This window comes from Mycteria americana, chromosome 1 (genome assembly GCF_035582795.1).
Source record: "Mycteria americana isolate JAX WOST 10 ecotype Jacksonville Zoo and Gardens chromosome 1, USCA_MyAme_1.0, whole genome shotgun sequence".
Taxonomy (NCBI): Eukaryota; Metazoa; Chordata; class Aves; order Ciconiiformes; family Ciconiidae; genus Mycteria; species Mycteria americana.
In genome coordinates this window covers 116,784,066-116,805,176 of record NC_134365.1, presented here as the reverse complement: position 1 = coordinate 116,805,176, position 21,111 = coordinate 116,784,066, and the positions used below count along the sequence as shown (strand labels likewise).

At 45.8% G+C, this 21,111-nt stretch overlaps 1 protein-coding gene across 1 annotated transcript in view; it reads left to right on the top strand.

The window, feature by feature from the left end:
- Positions 1-4,604: 4,604 nt before the first annotated feature.
- The window catches only part of CYYR1 (cysteine and tyrosine rich 1), a 60,224-nt gene continuing 43,717 nt past the window's right edge, over positions 4,605-21,111 (top strand). Inside the window, exons 1-2 of the mRNA XM_075516932.1 lie at positions 4,605-4,779; positions 6,980-7,082. Coding sequence (XP_075373047.1) covers positions 4,692-4,779; positions 6,980-7,082 — 191 coding nt within the window. The 5' untranslated portion in view covers positions 4,605-4,691. The remainder of the gene's footprint in view (positions 4,780-6,979; positions 7,083-21,111) is intronic.

The window sequence follows — 21,111 nt, the reverse complement described above, 5'->3', positions numbered from 1 at the left end:
TTCACAAAAACTTACCCTAAAACCATGTGCAGGATAAAATTTGCAAAATAAACCCCTTGAAATTCTCTTCAATTAAAAGAAAAAAAAAAAGAGGATTATTAGTCAGATGGTAAGCTAGCCCTCCTAGTACCTTTTCCTTTGCTAGTTAACTCACTTCAACCACGGATTTTATGTCATAGATGAGTGTTTAATGGCTAATGCTCAGTTTCAAATGGAAATAAAAGTCTAGTTTGGACTAAGTTCTTAGATTTCTGATTTTGTTCCTGTCAAATCATACATCCTTAAAAGCAATATAGATATTTAAGAAAGACTATTTCATTACTCAGATTCTGAATTCTCATACTGAATTATGAAAAAAAATTGATTGTTTGGGAAGGAGGGGTTTTGGAAGAGAAAAAACATCAGTGTTAACGCCTAAACCCAAGACTGCTGTGGTTAGTGAATTTTCCCCAGATGTTGTTACTGTTTGCTAAGCTTCACTAAGCACTACTGATTAGTTTATTAAATAAATGTTTCATTAAGGAAACCAATAAAGCACACAAGTGCCTGTATTTTTAAAGAGTGTTTATCAAGTCTGAATGAAATTCAGCCTTTCAGCAGATGCCTACTGTCAGGATAGGTTTATAAATCACTGCCTGGTGCTCTACCAAAAAGGATACAGTGTTTTTGAGACAATCCTTGCTCTTAACAGAAATAATGCCAAAGGTGTTCCACTATTTCCCTTCCTGTAGGCAAATGGATGAAGATGGTATGAACAGGGAAATTTCTGGCTTGCAACTAATTAAAAAACATCCACCTATCTTCTTCTCTGCTGCCTTCAGCTTTTCTGTAGGCAAAATGTCAGTAAAGATTTCACTGGCTTTTACGTAAGTTTACAAAAATAATGTATTTCTACCTGTACAGTTATTCTATTCTGTAGAATATAACTGCTATACTGCAGAGATTACATCTACCTTAACATGGTAAATATAACTGAAGGAGCCATAAGGTATGTTGTTTGCTGCCTAGGAATAACAGCATTCCTGCATTATGCTTTTTGCGAGCTTTATAAGGCAACAGGCAGGAGTGTTGAGTACATTCCTCATGTGACAGAGACCGGCAGTCTGTGCAGAGAAGAACAAGACCGTCTCGTAGCCTTCTAGGAGCTCTGTGATAAATTCTCCAGTGTCAAAGATACTGGCAGAAATCAGAAACCCCAAAGGAGATAATGAAGTGGCTGGTGTGGAGATAAGTAGCAATGTAATCATAGACAGCATTTTTGAAAAAGAAAGCAAGCATGTATTTTTTTGTGTTACAGTCATTAATAGTGTACGTGTAACTATATGCCAATACTACAATAGACCTAATGCGTGCTAATGGAGCGGTCAGGAAAAGACAGGGCACTCTGTCAAAGGAGGACAGAGTTTGATATTGAAAATCCATTTTAAATATTGTATTTAGTATTCAGGCCATCCTCAGAAAAAGATGTAGCAGAGAGAGCATCCCAAAGTGGCAATGAAACTGATTAGAAGTGTGAAAAGATTTCCATTTAAAGGAGGAGAAAAGATTAAGTCTTTTTGACTAGTGATGAGATAAGTAAAGGGAGACTGGAGGGAATCATAAATTAAAAGCCCGGTCCAGCTAACAGCAGAGTTGTTGTGAAGCCTTTCATTAACTTCAGCAGAGGTTGGAGCATGCCCTCTGTCAGCTAATCCTGGTTGTTCCTTCATGGTGGAGGAAAAGAGAAGATACTAAATGAAATGTACAATGAAATGATCCTTGCCATCTGAAGTACAGTGTATCTGTTTTACTCCCTGCCACTGGACATTGACACAAGGAACCTACAGGAAAATAAGGGAGAGATTCACACTTTTCCCAGGTACCAGAGCAGATACAGGCACCCCTCCTGACTGAGAACCACACACCCGAATCTTGCAGAGCCAGGAGGAGAAGGTGGTGCTCAGCGGTGGCTAACGCTCAGAAGATGGGACTACCCCTCAACGCCCTTACTGGACAACATGGGGCAGAGATGAAAAGACATCTTCCCAGCCTCCCCTCTTTCCAGAACCAGATGGTTTGCCCGACTCAACAGCTCCCCTGCTGCCACAAAGTACGTCCAGGCTCTTCTGGAGGTGCGCTGAAGTTGGTCGGCTGGTTACCTGCTGGAAAACACGTAGAAGATTTATCATTCCTCGTGTTGAGCCAGTTAGCAGCTTGAGTTCAACAAGAGACATCTTCAGTATGTATATAAGATAGCCTGTTAATTGTTTTGAAGTGATTTCTCTAGAGGTAGTCTAGAGGTAAAGAAGTTTAAATGCTTGTCCTAAGCATGTGCCTTTTTCTCTATTAAGTTTCCTCTAGTGCTCTACGTGTGATAATTACTGTTTCTAAACTGCTAATTAAGCTTCTGGAGACAGAGATGCCTGATTATAGTGAGTTTCAAAACGCTAGTGCACTGGGAGTGGGATTTTCTCCTTGAACTGTGCCTGAAGATTAGCACTTCAGGGCTTGTACACTTAACATAATTTTATCAAGCCTGCATGCTTTTCAAAACCATCTTTCAAAAAGCATTTCTGATAAGATATGATTTTGCCATCGTGTGGTGCTGATACGGAGTTTTCTATGGAGTATCGTTGTGGCTAGGACCTTAGCTCTAATCTTTTGTTGTTCTTTGCTATGAAACAGTTTTCCTTTAAACTCTCTGAGAACAAGAAACAGCTTTGGTCCCAGAAGGCCCTCACCTCACCCCAGCACAAGCAGACGATACCGCCCTGACATCATTCTCCCCCTTCTCAGCCTTCTACAAATGCCCTCCATGGTGCTGGGAGCAGTGGAAAGAGGACACAGATATTTCTCTTTGTCAGATGGACCTTTCAATTTCTCCAAAGGACACTACTTGGAAAGTAACTAATTAGGGTGGGGGAGTGTTAGAGAGGTTCGGAGGACTTGTCCCCTGCTGACAGGAAGAAGTAACAGCTACAGCAGGTCCATAAGCTTGTTACCTGCAAATCAGTACTGAAGTCAAACGTGCTACGCTGGCTTACAAGTACTGGAGAATTTTACCCGACATTTTTGGGAAATACTGAAATGTGACGTGCCGAGAGAGCTATGAAGGGGAGAGGACTGCAAGGGAAGGAGTCAACAACAAGAACTGAAGAACAGAAAATAAATACCAACAAAAGGCTTTTCTAAGACAGGCTGGCATGGTGATCAAAGATGATTAATTAAAATAAAAAACCTGGAGATGTCAGAGTTTCTGGGAGTTACCTACCAGATCTGAGTCTCCTTTATCTGATAAATTCTTTTCCTTTACTACCAATGCTATCTATTGGCAAAACCATATTGTTTTTTCAGGGATTTGTTCAGGGACAAACTGTGGCCTGTGACCAGACGACGACATAGGAAGCAGATGCAATTCCTTTGAAATTGAGTTAGCCACCCGGTCCGAGTTTTACTCTCAGCAGCTAACATACAACTGAAATTTCCTTTTACACATTTAATTCAGGCTGTTGCATAAACTAAGGGATGCACACTGCAGGGTAGTTAAAAACACGAAAAGTTGTTTTTCTTTGCTGACCGTCAGGTTCTGGCATACAGTTAAAAGAACACTCAGCTGTGCGTTGATAAACAAAATAACCGGCTTTCAAGTGATTTGGCTTGGTGATCTGGGGTTTTGTTGTTGTCAGTGTGGAATAGCTAAATCCTCTAAAAAAATTTCATTATAAGTTTCTGTGTCAGCCTTCCCCTCTGAGCTGCCAGCAGCTGGAAGCCCTTTATGAGCAGAAACACCTGTGGATGTTTCTCATTTTTGTGTGCATACTTCGGCCTTTCAAAGGGCATTCCTCGACTTGCAGCTTTTCGTGCGAAGTCAGAGCTAACCCTTCTGTTTTGCGAGACCACGGGGTAAATATTTTGGCCTCTGGGCGCCGTCTGTGGGAATTCTCGCACGGGGTTAAGTTACGTCAGCGTTTAAACAGTCATCAAAAATGACTCTTGAAAATTACTTTTAGACAGAGCACGGTTCTGGCCTGGTCATGGAAGAACCGTCATGCTGAGCAGCACGGACAAGCGCGTTTGGGGCTTTCAGCCAGCGGCAGGGCCGTGGCTCGCCGCGGCAGCGGGCTGGCGGGGAGCTCCGGCGGGGAGCTCCGGCAGAGAGCGGCGGGCACCGGCGGCCGCGCCGGAGGAAGGCCGGCTTTGCCGTCATTACAGCCGCCAGCATGGCTGGCCTCCCACCTTTGCCAGGGCGCAGCCTGCCCCGCGCACCGATCCTGCTCCTCCGCCTGCCAACAAACCACGATTTTATCCCCGTTTACAAACAATCGCGCTTTTAATCCCGGCAGAAAACCCCTCGAACGCGGCGCCTGAGCGAGGCAGCGGGAGGAAGATCGGCGCAACCTTTCACGCCCCTTCGGGGCTCCCCCCGCGGGCCCGGGGCCGGCCCAGCGCGGACCGAGGCGGACAAAGGCGGCGGGAGGCGGGGAAGAGTGAGGGGCTGCGCCGCGACGGGGCGGCCCCGCCGCCGCCACCCACGGCGCCGCCGGGAGAGCCCGGGGGCGGCCCCGGCCCCGGCGCGGCGGGGGGCAGCGGGCCCGGCCCGGCCCCGACGGCGCCGCCCGCCACCGCCACCCTCCCCACCCCGGCCCGCCGCCGCCCCCGGCCCGCCTCCGCGCCGCGACGGGGCGGTCGGCGGCTCCGCGCCCGCCGCCGGCATGGAGGCAGCGGGGCGGCGCGGCCGGGCCGAGGGGCGCCCCGCCTGGGGGGTGCTGCTCCCCCCTTTCCTCCTCCTCCTCCTGGCAGGTCAGCGGGGCCGGGCGGGTGCCTGGGGCAGGGGGGAGCCGCGAAGCCGCAGGCAGCGTGGGCGAGCGGGGCCGGGAGGGCGGCGAGGGCCGGGGCCCGGCGGTGGCCCCCGCGCTGCCCCCCGCCGGCGGTCGCCGTGGGCAGCGGGGCCGCGGCGGTTTAAGGCAGACGCGGGGGCTTTTCCTTGTTGCCGGTGATTGAGTTGGCAGCCGGAGTTGGCACAGGCTCTCCGGGGTGTCTCGGCAGACCTCTCTCGGGCAGGGTGTGCCGTGTGCCGGTCCCTCTCGGGCCGCAGGGAGGTTAAATCCGCGCCCTTCGGGAGAGACGCCGTGAGGTGTCCCGGCCCCGCGCCCCTGGGCAGGGCCAGGGCACCCCTCGGTACGGCCGGGCTTGGTGAGCAAGCGGGGGTGCGAGCCGCCGGCGGCTGCCGGCGAGTGGCGGTGCTTGCCGGGCGCGTTAGGGCGCAGTCAGAGACACAAGTGCTCATGCCAAAAAATGGGTAACAGCGCGAAAGCCCGAGGCTGCTGGCGTGGGCAGCCCTGCAGGGCAGCCGTGCAGAAGCCTTGGCGTGGGGTGTCCCGCACGGGTCGCGCCCCGTTGCTGCTCCTTCACAGCAGGGCCCGTGCCGGTTGCTGGCCTCCTCTCTCCTTCTGGAGATTGCCGTCCCTCCGGCTGCCCCAGTTCACTTGTTGGGGGGCTGGTCTTCAGCCTGATGGGTCAGTTGTTCCGCTTTTTTGTGCAGGTGCACGTCTTTAATACCGGGGTAATTGCACAGGTTTGGGGCGCAGCCGCATGAGCCGACGCCTGTGCTGCGTCGCACAGCCCCCTTCGGCCCTCACCCTCGCCTGGCACTTGTTTTCAAGCAGAGACCAAGCATGAGCGGGTTCAGAGAGCTGACCTGCTCCAGTCTAATGAGCAAGATTAAGGTGCTGGGTGTTGGGATGGATCGGCAGCATGAGCCGTTCACTACGCAGTCGGAGTGCAGAGGAGCCTCAGTGGGAGGTGGGAATTTGCAGCCAGAGATGAGGCAGGAATGGGAGCGTGGCAGCAGCCGAGATGAGGTAGGGTTGCCTGGATCCTAGCACACTAAAAGCTGGGCCGGTATGGATGAAGAGCAGTAACAGGACTGGGAGTAAAACCTATGGGGAAAGCAGGAACACCTTAGTGTGATCTGCTGCCTGGGGAACAGGAGCCACAGCGTATCGGGAATGCAGAAGCATAGTTTATCGTCTTCAGTTTCAGGTCTCCACCGTGGCAGCGTGCGTTTGTGTGACCGAAGAGGTCACCAAGGGTGACAGTGTGTGGGGGCAGGGAGTCTTGTTTGGGTTCATCCAGGCTGCAGCTGAGGTCTTGGCAGTGGGGAAGGAGAGACCAGGATGAGATTCGGAAAGAGTCGGACTCGCGAGGACACTTTTACAGTGCAGTAGCAGTACCCAGAGCCAAGAGGTAGATAGCTTTAAAATAGCTTCTCACAGCAATAAAAGGATGCATGCTCTTCCATGTTTCTTCATTGGAAAGAGCGCTCTTGCTGTTGTTTCACAATTTGCGTTGTTCCTCAGTCCGGCAGAGCATCGCTGCTGGAAATGTTTGTGGCCCTGGCTGGGCAGGACAGTCTCTGGTGCAGCGATGGGGGAAGAGGGCACCGCTGGCCACCGTGCTGGGCACCGCTGTGCCATGCTGGCCGTGGCCCTAGAGCTGGAGCGGAGCGAGGGGAGCCACTGCCAGCTGGCAGGAGATGAGAGAGCCCCAGGCAGCTCTAATTTACACCTGGGGCTGGGGCTGGGCAGGGACTGGGGGAGGTAGCCACTGCCCAGACAGCTTCCTTCTCCCCTCCTGCAGCCCAGCAAGACAGGCAGCTCAGCTTCAGGTTTCTCTCTGGACTCCTTGCTGGAATGGGAAAAGGTGATTCATGGTGTTTTGACATTTCAAAATGCTCTTTTTTATTTTAAATAATTAAATATGAGAAGGAACTGATCTGGCCAGCTACAAAATACCCATACACAAAGCACCTCTGAACTTCCTACTGGAATGCAGCATGAGTGGGAATGGGCTGCCATTTGGATTACAGGGTCAGGTCGTGCCTCGAGTGAAGTCCTGTGATTGTATAAAACTGTTAGATTGCGTTTTCTTTAAAGTTGTGCTCTACAGCAGTTTGTTGTTGCTGCCGTTTGACCGCATGAATGTTATTTTTATTCGGCAGAAGATTGTCTGGCTCAGTGTGATAATGACTGCAAAGCTTACTGCTGTGATGGGACTACTCCCTACTGCTGTTCATATTATGCCTACATTGGGAATGTCCTTTCGTAAGTATATTTGCGCTTTAGAAAAAAACTGATGTGCTATGTTCATGGACCCGATGTAAAATCGGGTTGCGGGAAACTGTGTTTTGGCAGTAAACAGACACAGGGTTTGGGGTTTTTTGGTTTTGTTTTGGTTTGTTTTTTTCCTTGCTGGTAACAAACATTGGTATTGCTCTAAAGTCTCATGTTGCATATATTTTTGAAGCATACCAGAAAGCTTGCTAAAATTGAGGGTTATGTCCTTAGCTTGTGTACAATAATATAATTTGTGGAAGTAAGCTTTAGAGGTGGTGAGACCTTTGCTTCATGCTCTTCAAATGAAAAGGACTGTGAATAGAAATCTTGTGGGTTTTGTTGAAACGTTTTGTTACAATACCCGAGTCAAACTACTATTCAAGTTACCTGGATTTGAGATTCTTTTTGCTTTGACTACTTTTTTTTTCCCTTTTCTTTTTATTGACTTGTGTATTTATGTTAAATGTTGTTTTGGCTTTTGGTGGAATTTATCGAATAGATTCTAGGTGAGGGTAATCTGACCCTTTAACACTGCAGTATGAACAGCGTGTTTCACAGTGCTTAAAAAAAACCACAGCAGGTGAAATGGGGTGGATATGAATATTTCCTATCTAGAGAAAAATATAGTAGTAAACTGTTGATTAAAATCATAGGCTCCAGTGCAGCTGTTAGCTCTGCATTGGTGAGGAAGAAGAGAAGCTTGCGTGCTAGTGGACCTGACTCTAGGCTCTGGGCTTAATTTAAGTGACAACCCATAAGTATTACATTCATGTGCGAGGACAAACCTAAACAAAACATAAAATGTTGTTCTTCAAGACGGAGTGTCTTACCTTCTGTTTCGTCAACCCCACCAGTAATTTCCTTAACCTCTAGCGTGCAGTCTGTGACGTATTTTTGGGCTATATTCTTGACTAAAACCAGAAAAGGAAAAAGAGGTATGTCATACGGACTGCTCGGTGCTTGAGGAGGAGTGAGTGGGAAGGTGGTAGTTGCTTCTTCTAAAAAGACTCCTCTGTTGCAGGTTTTGTTTTAGCCATGGTACCTGGGGAGCATGTCAGTGTTCCCTTCAGCATATTTTATAGCACTTTGAAGGAGTAGGCAGAGTGATGGTATTTTAATACAGAATTGATCCACAGTTTTTAAAGCAGATCAGACACTTCCTGGGCTAAAGTAAATAAAATGATGATAGAGCACCAGAATCCTTCATTCCTCTGGAAATAAAAAAGCATGCACTTAAGATTGATTGCTGTTGGAGAATGTCAAGGGATTTTTTCCCCACTCACCCTGGGAATGTCTGGTTTTATATTTTTTTTTTTTCTTTTCTCATTCCAAAATTGCTTTCCTATTTACATACGTGGAAGGAGGTGCTGTTTCTGAATACCTTATTCCGGCTCACATGTGGTTAGGAATGACGGACACGGTAGCATAGGAGATCACATTATATAAGAAGGAGGCTTCCCATAGAGCAACAAAGCAAGTGGATTTCATGTCCCACTTCCACATGAACATCACTAGCATTTGTCTAGCCTAATGTCAGAGCTCTGCTTTGGAAAGGATTGACCAGGGGATTCTTTAGAGTGACTGCTGAAATGTTCAAACCATGCCTTCAGTGCCAGGTTGACACCTAGTCTTTTGTATGTTTATTTAACAAATGTAAACAGCTATTGAATTAGAGCTGAGCGTGAGTGGCTCTGACACATTGGAAAGGTTTGTGTGTATCTGGATGGTTCTGAATACTCGAGGGGCTCTTACGAGTGCTGTTTGCCATAACATGTCTCGAAGGAGACATTTGATTCTTCTCATTTTTTATGGTTAAGTACTCCAATTCATAGACTCGAAGACCAGTCAGGAGTATAACTCCGTAACTCCTCTGACCTGACATTTTGTGCGATTGAGCCATAGATTTTTTTTTTTCCCCCCTAAAAGCTGTTTGGGGCTTGTCTTCTTTAAACATGTGTAATCTCATTTTGGAAACTTCAGGCATTAATGAGTTGACCATCTGTCCTGGTAAACTGTTCTATAGTTCATTTACTAACACTGCTGGGAAATTTTGCTGGGAAATGAAGGTTCAAATTCCTACTGTCAGCTCTTAACTTATCTGCGAGTTTGAAATGTGCCCCTAAATAGTCATCATGACAGCTCTCAACCTTATCACTGAGCTGGGTGAACTCTGTCAGCCTCACATGTAAGATTTGCTTTGTTTTGCTTTGCCCTGCCCAGGGGTCAATTCTTTGGCCTTCCTTTGAGCTCCCTGTAGTATTTTCACTTCCTTCTTGAAGTGTGGCTAGCAGGGCTGAGCACAGGGTTTTGACAGAAGCCTTGCTAGGATTATTTTTTCCTGTATCTTTCTTTGAGTACCTATTTTGAAGCAGCTATCTGTGATGATCACAGAAGACATAATGAACTCTAGAAATTTGTTCCAGCTCTAAGTCCTTAAGTCACGGTCTTCAAAGCATGTCTACTGCTTTATGCCTGCAAACTGGTCTTTGGTAGGATTACCACCTTGCATTTAGTTGCATTGCAAAAGATGTTACTGTGACTTTAACTACGCTCCATAAGAATAACCTTCCCTTTTCATTATTTGGCACTATATTGGTCTTTGTTTTTTATGTGCAAGCTTTTCCCGCAGAAGTTTCGTGTTGCCTCACTCCCAAATGACAAACCGATGAAATTGCATTAGAAGAAGACACAAGCCCTGGAATTTGGAAATGGCCGCTAGCGACCTATCTGCTTAGGCCTTTTGTTAACAACTGTGTATTGAAATCTTTTAAAGAACCACTTTTAATCCAACAAACTATGCGTCCTTATAATTCCACATAATGCTCTTCTTCAAATATCCTTATTTTCCTGTGTCATCATTTTTGACGCTACTGTCTTCCCCAAACAATGGACTTGATCTGCGTTGGTGCTTTCAGAAGTGCCCTTTTACTGTCTTAAACACCATTGGTAGTCCTCAGTGTTGTATTGGCTCCTCTGCTTCTTTAGAGGTTGCCTATGCTTCTTCATTTGTTCACACTAATTTTTCCGCTCTCTCCATTCTTTATAAATCTGCGTGTCTTTCTGAAGTTTCTGCTCTTTATCTTCTCTGGGATGGTTTTTTTCACAAGCGTAACTCTCTCTTGCAGTTTTGGAAAAGCCTTTTGGCATGCAGTAGGTTCTTTTTAAACAATTCTCTGATTTGTTTCACGCCTCTCACTCTTCTCTTTCTAGACCCATATGCCAGCAACTGTGCAAACAGACTATAAACACCAGGCAATAATGTATATACTGCTTTTAAAACAAAGTCAGTGTGACCAGATCATGATCATTGATACGTAAGTTGCTTGTAGCTTTTAGGTGATTAATTAACTCTTTTAACTCATTAAAATGAGATTCAACATTGAGATATTCCATGTAGGGTTTTAGAATTTTCTGTTTTAAGAAATAGTCATCTTTTTAGGACACCGGGGAATTTTTTTTTCTTTAGTCAGATGAGGTTTTCAGCAAACATCCTCCAGGCTGTGTGCATCTGTGATTAGCCTGTTTTTCTTTCCACACATGAAGAACAGATGCAGAGTTATCGGCTCACTCTAGTATTAGGATTTCAGGGCCTCTAAGAGGTGTTCCAGTAACTCCATCTTTAGTGGGACTACAGGTATAATCTGTAAGCATTCGAGGTCTGTGATTGAGTCATCTGTAATCCCATGAGCATCTCTAATGTAAAGTAGCACATCCTTCCTCCTCCTCCCCCCGCTTCATGATACCCTTTCAGAGTAAGTTGCTACAGCATTAATGTTCCAGCTATATTTCCCTTCCCACTAGTTTTCAATAGCTAGCCTGTCATTATTTCCTCTGATGCATGTGCATTTCTTCCTGTTTATTTGCTTGGCATCTAGTGCTTAATAGTTAGCCCTTCTAAAAATGTTTTTTTCTTGGACAAATTACAGATTTATGTTTGGACTTGTGCAACATAACGGAGTTGTGTGTCTGTGGGATGAAGGAAAAGGTGCGGGGATGCTTGAGTGCTCAGACTGTTCCTCCTGCCCAGCTTTTCACTCCCCACCAGAAGAAAGCTTGGAGGCACCTTCCCAGCCTTCAGCATCATCCCAGCCCTTTGAGTCAAGAAACTCAAACTCTCCTCCTCCTCAGAAGATAATTTCTAAGCTATTGAGTCATTTGTGACTGACCTTTTATGAGTTTCCCTGTGCTGCGTCTGCTTCTGCAGCTTGCTACCAGGCTAGAGACTGCAGGGACTGCGGTGTGTTTTCTCCTTGACATATGCACCAGGTTTGCCCACAACAGTATCTCCATAACTAACCAACCAGCAGCATTTTGCCTTCTGTCACAGAGGAATTGGAGACATCTGGTTATTGCCTTCAGCTCCAGCCTCAAACCCCAGAGCTCTTCAGAGGTGGGAGTCGGTACAAGAGGAGTTTCTTCTGCAGAACCCAAATTTGAGTGTGTGTTTCTGGCAGTGCTCTTTGTATTTGCTTCTGAGAGGCTCCAAATTGTCTGGCCCTCATGCTTATCCTGGTGGGTTTTCTGTGGGCTACTTTCCAGGTTAGTCTTCTCCACCACGTTGTGCCTTGTGTTTATTGCGGCCCACAGGTAACTTTTGAGCCATGGGGAGCTCTCTGGGCAGAGATGTCAGTAGTTGCATGCTGTAGGGGGTGGTTCTGGATGCTGCCTTTGCTCTTTCACAGCACTTCATGGCCAGCAGCTGTGAGTTGATGTGAAATAGTCCCAGATTCCAGGTAAATAATGGAGCAAAGAGGACAAATAGTCTAGCTGTTCTTTCAAATGAATACTGCTGGGCCAGTTGAATATTCGGTGGAAATGAAGGGACTTACACCCGGATTTGGCCCACAGTATTTAAGAAAACTCATTGATAAGGTATTCAGCCCTGGTAATCGGTCCATGTTTTCCTGGGTAAGTCTTTAAGGGGAGTAAATTGGAATATTGGCTTAAGCAGAAGAAAGCTAAGATGCAGTGATGCTACATTACATTGCGAAGTGTTTGAAGTTTCTTGGTACATGTCTTCAGAATGACTTGCTCTAAGGCAACTTTTATTTAGAAAAACAAAATAAAACAAAACGCGTGATTCCGAGGATATCAAAAGTAACTGGAGGAAAAAGTAAATAAAAACTTTAGAGGACCGTGATTTCATTACGGGTAGTGGATGGTGATTTGCAAGAGAGTAGGTGGAAAAATCTTACCAGAGATAATGAGGACACAACAGCCTGTTCAGTGACTGCTGAAATATCAGGTGTTATTTACATGAACTTAATGTATGTTGGAGGGGGTGAGGTTTTTGGGTGGGTTTTTTGTTTTGTTTTAAATCTAGAGGTTGCACAATGTGGCCAGGAAGGAAGGACGGCAGACAGAGAGAATGGGAGGAAAAGAGGCAGAGAATACATTTAGCATAAAAATCGTGTGCATGCCTCAGCCTGCAAAACTGAAGAAAAAGCCGTGTATAGTGTATCTAAGTGTGGCATTTGACGTGGAGTACTTTATGTCCAGTAGTAGTTTTGAGAAAAGCAGCTGACCTCAGAGAATGCCATTTTTATTCATGAAAGGAAGAATGCCCCTTAAGCTGATTCACTTGATATGAGAATATGAGATATAGAGAGTGGGTATGGAGAAGGAGTGCACCAAAGGACAGAATTAACATTTTAAGAATTAGGAATACAGAGATGTAGCCTCTGGAGTTCGTAGTGAATAAAAAAAATTCAGGAAGCTTGGCATTCGCTGTAGATTCCAAATAATTAAAATTAGATGCTTTCAGGCATCCCACAGTAAATATGTGGAGCAGCATATGGGTTGGGGATGGTTCTCTGTCTGCACGACGGCTGTATGGTACTCTGCTTAAAATAAAATTGTGTTCCTCTTCATTAACGTAATGTTCAAAACTTCCCATTATTGAAGCACTTTGGGACAATATGTAAAGCTGCAATTTACCTGGTAGTTGCCATTTCATGCCTCTGGCTCTGTGACTTCCAGTATGATGCCAGAGGTGCTCCAAAGGCCTGGGTCAGTAATTATTTTTTCCATTTGGCTTGAGTTGTGGCTTCTCGTCAGGAGAGTCTTCCTGAATGAGCACACGCAGCAGAGCCTCAGGATGCTTGTGCTGAGCACTGGGGGCTGGCTATAAATGTGTCATGGGTGAGGGCAAGACTCTGATAATTAGACTAAAACCATTTCCCTTTCATTCTGTCTAAGAGGTGAATAGCAGTTCAGCCTTTTAAGCCTTGGTCTTCAACACCTGGAGTACCTGTGGAAGCATGCTATCCATGCTTCAGCCTGGGAAAACCTCTGCAAGAGGTATCCAACTCTCTCTGTGCAGGGGGTTGATTAACCACAGCTTAGAGAAAGATCTAGGACCATGTTTTCATTGTAAGATCTGCTGGAGAGAGAGCTGGTATTCAAAATGTGACCTTTGCAAAGTGTTTAAACTTCCAGTTGTTTTTTGTTCCATGCCTATTGTCCCAGTCCATATCCTTCAGCAGAGAATGTGCAGTCAGATTTATGACCAGAGCGGTATCTGCTCTTGACGACGGCTGCAGAGGAAACCCTTGTCAACACCAGAATTAAAACACAGGGCACCTCTTCTTTAGCCCTTTGTGTTTTCATTTCTGACCCTGTGTTGTGACAGGCAGCTCAAAATGGGAAAAAACTGTTTTGCTTGCCAAACAGCAGCTCTCAAAAGATACCTCCTGCTTCAAGTCTCCCACCTCTGGTTTTTTGGGTGTCTTACTGACTGTTTTGAAATATTTGGGACTAATGGGACCGTGTTCTTTCATTTGTTTAGTCGTTTTTGGAAGTTTAGGGTTTTTTATTTTGGTAGGTAGCCATAAGAACTAGAATACTTTTTTGAGTGAAAACTGGAAGTCTGTAAACATGCTAGTTCTGTTGTTCATAAGCAAAAAGGCTAGCACGGTTTTGTGCTAAAATTTGAGTTGTTGACATCCCTGTGGATCATCTGTTTTTCATCATTTGGAAGATTGTTAGAATTTGGCCTGAAAATGGAAGCATTAAGGTATAAATCACTGAAATGCTCTCTGTGGCTTACAGAAAACTCTGAGGGGGATAAATAAATGTTCATAAGGAATTCAGTGAAATTAGCTTGCTTATACTGCACTGTTTATTTTGAAAATATTTTTCAGTGAAAAGGAGACATAATTTTGTGTTTATCACTTGCAGTGGTCTGTTTTGGAAGCCTGTAGGATTTTCCCATAAGGTTCGGTCATGTAAAAGATAAATGTTTTATTAACACTTAGTAAGATTGACGTAAAGACTGAGCCTGGAGATTATGTTGATCACAAGAGCACTGTCCTTTCTTCATAAGAATTTTACCTTCTGTCTGTTATTTTATACCTCCCCACACACCTTTCCCTTTTTCAGGTGGGGGAAAGGTCCACCTCTGAATTTGGTAAGAATCTGCAAGTTTGTTCAGTCATCTGTACATCCAAAGCTTTCAAGAGAATTCAGGTAGTCTGCTAGGCACTGGTTCAGCAAAGTAGTTAAATGCATTTGTAACTTCAAGGCAGTGAGTAGATGCTATGGATAGAGTCCTCATCCTGTTGAAATCAATAAGCTAATTACTTCAGTGGGGATTTCACGCACTTAGCTCTAACGGGACAAGTTGTAAGCTCAAGTACCTTGTTGAATCCAAGTGTTAGAAAAAAACATTTTTTTCTTTTTTTTTTTTTTTTTTAAATCACCATGGTATCTTCCACATTCACTGCCACTTCATGCTCCCTTGCTCCCAGTTCAAGCACTGCTCAATAAGGTGTGTCACTGCTGGGGGGTCAGGAAAAACACAGGACAAATCCCACCTCAGCTGACTCATCCCCTCCCTGCACATCCGATGCATGCATGCCTCCCCTACCCCCCGCTGGAGAATTTCTGTTTTATCGGCTAATTCTGAGATTTCACTGAGCTCGCGGGATTCTCGGAGGATTAGTCTGTTGCTTTTTGTACTGGTTGCTCTGTAGGAAGTAATATCACACCAGCTCAGAGCAGGGTTATTAATGAAGATACTTCTGGGTCAAAAGCTGTGCAAGAGGGCCATTTGATGCTGTACACAGTGTAATTGCAGCCAATCCAAATAAAACCTGTAGCACTAATTCAATGTTTGAACAATATTGTCCTAGAAAGATAAACTCTCATTCTAATCTTAATGCGCCTCTTTAAGGGACAGAGACGAAGTTCAGCGTATATAAGTGAGTTATTAAAAATTAAAGAAAATGAACTATTAATTCACAGGGCAGCCACAAGTTCCTTCGAGATTTATAACCACAACTAGATAGAAATTCCACAGTTAATACAATCTCTAGAAATTCAATGATTTTTCTCTATCTAAAAAAGACAAAAGTTGTGACGTTTAATTTCAGAATCACTTTCGCTATCATAAAAACCTTTTTTGTTTTCCTGTAATGAATTATTTTTTTAAAACACAAGATTTCTCCTGGGACTTACTCCATACATAAGTATTTAGTATGGGATGGAGAGGCATTAATACCACAAACTGGGCAGGCATGTTTCATCATTGTGTCTCCCTCTGTTGGCTCATCCACGCAGATAAGAGATTTTTACTGCTGTCATTAAATGGAGTTATTCCTTTTGCTCACAAGGGAGGCTTGGTTTAATGCCGAATGTTCCAGCTTCCCTCTCTTTATTGAGGCCCGTGGTACAGTTTGTCACAAGCACAGGAGGTACTAAGGATCGACAGCTATTGTTGAAGCATCTGTTCATCAGCCAAGACGCACTGAACCTTTTTCTTAGGTGCCTTGTGAACTTGCTATGCTGCTATTGAAGCGTAAAGGGACTGTGCAGACTGTCTCTGCTCCGGTCCTTCATACAGTCCATGGTCAAGGTGTTCTAATGACGGCATAATTAGGGTACTGCTGCCCTGTAGGTGTTTCCAGCTGCTGAGCAGCCCATAGGGCACCAGTGTTAGTAAACCAGGAGTAACATATAAAATGCAGTCCCAAATGTGTGTGCTTATGCTATCACATTAACTGCAGTTTTGGTCCCTGATACTCTGTACTGCTTACTCCTGTTGTGCCCGTGCACATGACTTTTTCCTTCCAAGAGCAGGGTAAGAGAGGGCCTGGATGTAAGCAGTGCCCCTTCCTTTCCTTCACGGCCCTCCCCTCACTGCTGGTGCTCCCTCCTCCTCCCCAGTAAAAGGAACAGAATAGAAATAATCACTTGGGACAGGAGGGAAGCCGTTAGCCTTGGAGAGTGGCCTGTCCCACCATGGGGAGGGAGGCTCCAGCTTTACCAGCGGATGTCTTGCACTTCAGAGGACAGAGCCTCCCAGGAGCAGTTTGCAACCCTCCGGGTAAGGTAACATAAACTGGGAAGAACGGGAAGGCTGTCAAGGAGAGGGCAGGGGATTGCAACTGCTGCCTATTATCTCTTCTACATGATGTGTGTATGTATATACATGTGTATATGTGTGTGTGTGTGTGTATATACACACAATTATTATCTTATAATCAATTTTCTTTTGAAATTCTGCTTTCCCATTTTCCTACAACACTAAAACGCTCTAGAGTACCAGCTGGCGTTACGATCCTGTTCTGGTGTCTGTATTGTTGAAGCAGCACACTGGTGGTGCCCGTCGGCAGCACTCGGCGTTCGGAGTCCAAGGCTCCATGGAGCCTGTGAGACCCCCTTGCCGGGAGCCCTTCAGGCCGGCCAGCCTCTGGGACTTTGGCTGGGGTGGTGGACGGGAGGATGGAGGAGCGTTGCAGAGCGCTTGTTCTTGTATTGCGATACCTCTGCAATAGACCCCTAAGTGTAGAGAAACAGAGATATTCTGCTATCAGACTGAGGATAATTCAGAAATGGAAGACAAGCATTGGAGAGACCCAAAATTAATTACTTATGTATTAAGTAGCACTTATAATATGATGATGTTTAAATGATACATGACAGCAGCTCTTAATTCTTTTGTTTGGATCAAATCCTTCAAGTCCCTGAGCTTTTGGGGCTCTCCTCATCTGCTGCTTTGGAAATGTAAACCAAGAGGAGAGAAAATAAGCAGCCAGCATAAATTTGACATTTAACTTCTCATTGTTTGGACTAAAGCAGCTAAAGCAATAGTATTTTGTACAAGACCTTGTTGAAATACATCTCTTGGAATCTTTGAGGTTTTCCTAGAAGAGTAACTAGAACTTTGTTAGTGCGATATTTTGTATAAAGAATACAGCTTTTTTGTAATCAACATTGCTTTCCCCTTCTGTAGCGTATTATCTTCCAAGGGTTTCAAAACACTTAAGATTGTCAGTTGTTTCAGTCTTACGCTCGCAATATCCCGTCAGGCAAGGCTGCAGTGTCTGGGCACCATTGCCCGTCTGCCATCCACGTCGCGCGTGCTCCTGCTGGTGATGGCTCCTCAGTTCCAAGAGCAGTATAGTAAACTACCACAAATAAACATTAATTATTTGGGATATGGGCAGAATTTTGATTACTTGGAGCCAAAGTTTGATGTCTGAATATAGACATTGAATATGCCATGGATAAGCATATTCATATGAAAACCTCTTGGGATGGAGAATGGCCTTGCGTGTGAGGAGTCCTTGTGTGCCATGTCCAGCACAAAAGTGCTCTCAGCTGTGAGTGAGAAGCCTTGGTGTTAATCTAATCTAAGTAATCGGTAACCTTCCTGCAAAACTCTTTTTTTTTTCTTTTTTGTCAGAGCATCTTGTGTAAACGTTGCATTCGTTTAAGACAACAGTTATTTTTGTCTGCCTTTCTGTTTGCCGACATCTCTGCTCTGGGGCACAGCTGCTCCTGCGCTGCAGCGTGCTGGCCACTTGCTACGCTGCGTGGTCCTAGTCCCCAAAGACCTCGGTGAGGCTGTGTCCGATGATAGCTAATATATTTACACGGCTGAAAGCTAATGATGTTTGTTCAGTCCACGGCGCTAGCCCTGTGTTTGGCTTGGAAATAGATGGCCTATTTACATAAACTGAAGTTATGAAAATGGATGGCAGGATCGCTAGTCTGCTTACCTCGCATTGCTTTCCTCCGGTGGCTCCTTGCAGGGATAATTTGGTATTAAATTCCAGTGGAGAGCGGAAGAATAGCGCTTCAAGGGGATGGGGGATGGATGAAAAGTTATGGCCCTCTTTCTCCATTTTCGACAACATTTAAAATTGTCTTTAGTAAAGCACAATACATCTTTGTTCCTGAGCCTTCACGATTGTTGAATGAAACCTAATGATTGAATTAGCATATTTCCCAAAATGTAATAAAATGTCAGCTTGACAATAATGCTTTCAAAATTGCTATATGACAGGGGTGCTGTAAACATAGAAACATGTCTGCTGTATGTTTTGAATAATATGCTACATTAAGATAATGTGCTGAGATTAGGAGGGAAGCTATGGTATTTAACGTCTGTATTTGGTTAGCTTACGTTGTCGCTATCTTCTAACGTAATTCATTTTGCATTAAAATTCCATATTCTGCTTCAGGAGAGGAAATTTTTCCTGCTTGCTCCTCACGCCCCTCCCCAGTCATCCTTTCTTCTGAAGTAGATGTGCGAGGAAGCGCGATCAGCTCGTGAAATGGCCTCTATGGCATGGCTGCCTGTGCCTGTGCTAGCAGGGGATGGATTTGATGGCCTAGGAAGGTCCTTTCGCATTAGCCACAGAAGTAAGATTTTTTTTCTGTTTTGGGCCTGGACCGATCAAACATTTTGAAGCTCTCGGCAAGCTGGTAGGTCTCTCTCCCGTATTCCTCTGCAGTCACAGGCTGACAGCAGCTACTTGCAAGCTGACCTCCAGGCTGGCATCTGCGCAGCAGACGGTGGTCAGTATTGTTTATCCAGTGGGGCCAGTCACCTCTGCGTGTCAGCTGGCCCATGCACTGCTAGGGAAACAGCCCTGTTTGACGTCGCTCCAATTACAGCTACTCCAATTTGGCAAGTTACAAAGCAACTTTGGGTTTTTGAGCTGTGCATCCTTGTTTAAAGGAGGGAGAGTCTTTTTTTACCTCCTGCAAGGGAGGTTTTCTTCTGGGTGTCTGTGACCAGTACCCCAGAAGGATGCCCTAGTAGGCATCTGAAGAGCCTTGCAATCCCCTCCGAAGGGCTGGGAAGCTGTGCCAGGGGATCCCACTTGGGCAGGTGGGCAGTGGGAGGCTGTTGTGATTGCCAGCCCAGGGCTTCTCCCTGGGTTCCGAGCTGAGTGTCCACTAGATCGTCAGGTATTTTTAGGAGTCTAGAAAAATGATGCCTGTAGTTTATCTCCATGTCACTTGAAATGTCAGGTACGGGTACAGTCAGATACCTTTGAGACAGCATCAGTTAAGTTTCTGTATACTTCTGGTTTATTTTCCTTCCAGAGATTTGCTGTCATTGCACAGTTACTTGCAATCCCAAATTACCCCAGGAGCTTGCAACGACTAGGTTATACTCTCATTAAAGGTTAACTCATCTCTTCCATGAAGAAATTGCGTTACTTGGGAAGTTCGTGTTGCTTAAAAGGTGGGGAGGTTACTCCCCGGGGGGGAGGCTTGCTGGCTCATCCAAAAAATCACCGGGACTCCTTCTGAGGAGCTTCCAGCTGCCCAGGCTGTGTGGCAGAGAGCAGGGCTGTGTGGAAGATGGAAAACTGCTGCTTGGTACTCTCTCGCTATGCCTCATCGCATACTGGTGTTTAAAGGAGAATTGCTCACGGCGTTTGTGCTCCGTATTTGAAGGCAAAGGGCAGGTTGTACCTCAGTACGATGAGCTCTTCCCCCAAGTGTGCTTGCTAAGTGGGGGCCTGACCCCACTGCCCGTCTCTGGTGGACACCTGTGTTTGGTCCTCCCTGACCTGCCCGTGGTGCCGTGCTCTGGGAGGGCACGGTTTTAGCTGCGTTGGGCCAGCCTGGTGCTCAGCCTTCGCTTGGGGGGCCGGGGGCAGCTGGAGGGGCCCCCCGGAGAGGCTGGGACCTCGCAGGGAGGACGTGCTCTTGCTGCACGGGTGCCCTCTTGCACCTTCCTGGTGGGCTCCCAAGGCCACCCCATCGGGATACAGCCCTCGGGTTGAGGGAAGATGCAGCGCCTCTTTTAGCAATTACTGCTTTGTGAGACTGGTAGCTGAAAAGCAAGTTACCAGGTAGCAGCCGTTCTTTAAATCTGAAGGAGCTACGACTCAAGTCAGGGTTTGCACTTTGGCTTCGTTATGTGTCAATAACTTAATGTATGTTGCAGTTGCTGAGAGGGCTTTGTAATGAGATGCCGTTGTTTTTCCAGGCTGAGTACTTGCTGTGCTCACAGAAAATACTGGATGTGTGGATACGTGAAACAAGTCGGCTGATTTATTACTGTTATCTGTCACTTGCGTTGAATGGTTTTAATAACTGCCAGAACTAACGGCTCCTTCATAACTGCCAGTAGCACTGCTATAGCTGTTGCTATATCTTTATCGCTCTCCGTTTTTTTTTGACTTGTGTCAGGAGATACAAACTGTCAATTAACTGGGCAAAATCCTCAAGTCACTTGATTTATACTGACATGCACTGGCTGAAAATATGGTCCAGCATGAAAAGAACTATGAGATTTTCCCCCAAAACTGGCAAACACAATCTTTTGGGCTGTCTCTGGCCCGTCCAGAAGAGCGTTGCAGCAGCTCCACCACCGTAAGGATTCCCTGTGCTCCACTGGCCGTGCTCAGGTGTGAAAAGTAACTTTTCCCTTGGTATTGTCAAGAAAATCCTCATATTGGCTTTGCAAGAGCAACACAAACCTTTCTGTCTGGGTGCCTGTGCCATAAAACAGGGGTTGGAGGTTTCTGCCCCTGTCAATTCAAATCTTCAGCTTTGGGTTTTGTGCTCTGACCTACTTAAGAAGTTGCTGGAGGCTGAACTTCAAACCGGCCCCTATTTTGTAGCCAGGTGTTTCCAGTCCTGCTTTATTCTTGTGGTTTTTAGCTGCTTCTTCCTCAGAAAATAGCCAGCTGGTTTTACTTGTTGTCTCTGTCCCACCTGCCTGGCCTGCGGGTGGACTTGGGGAGCCCTCATGACGACCGCAGCAACA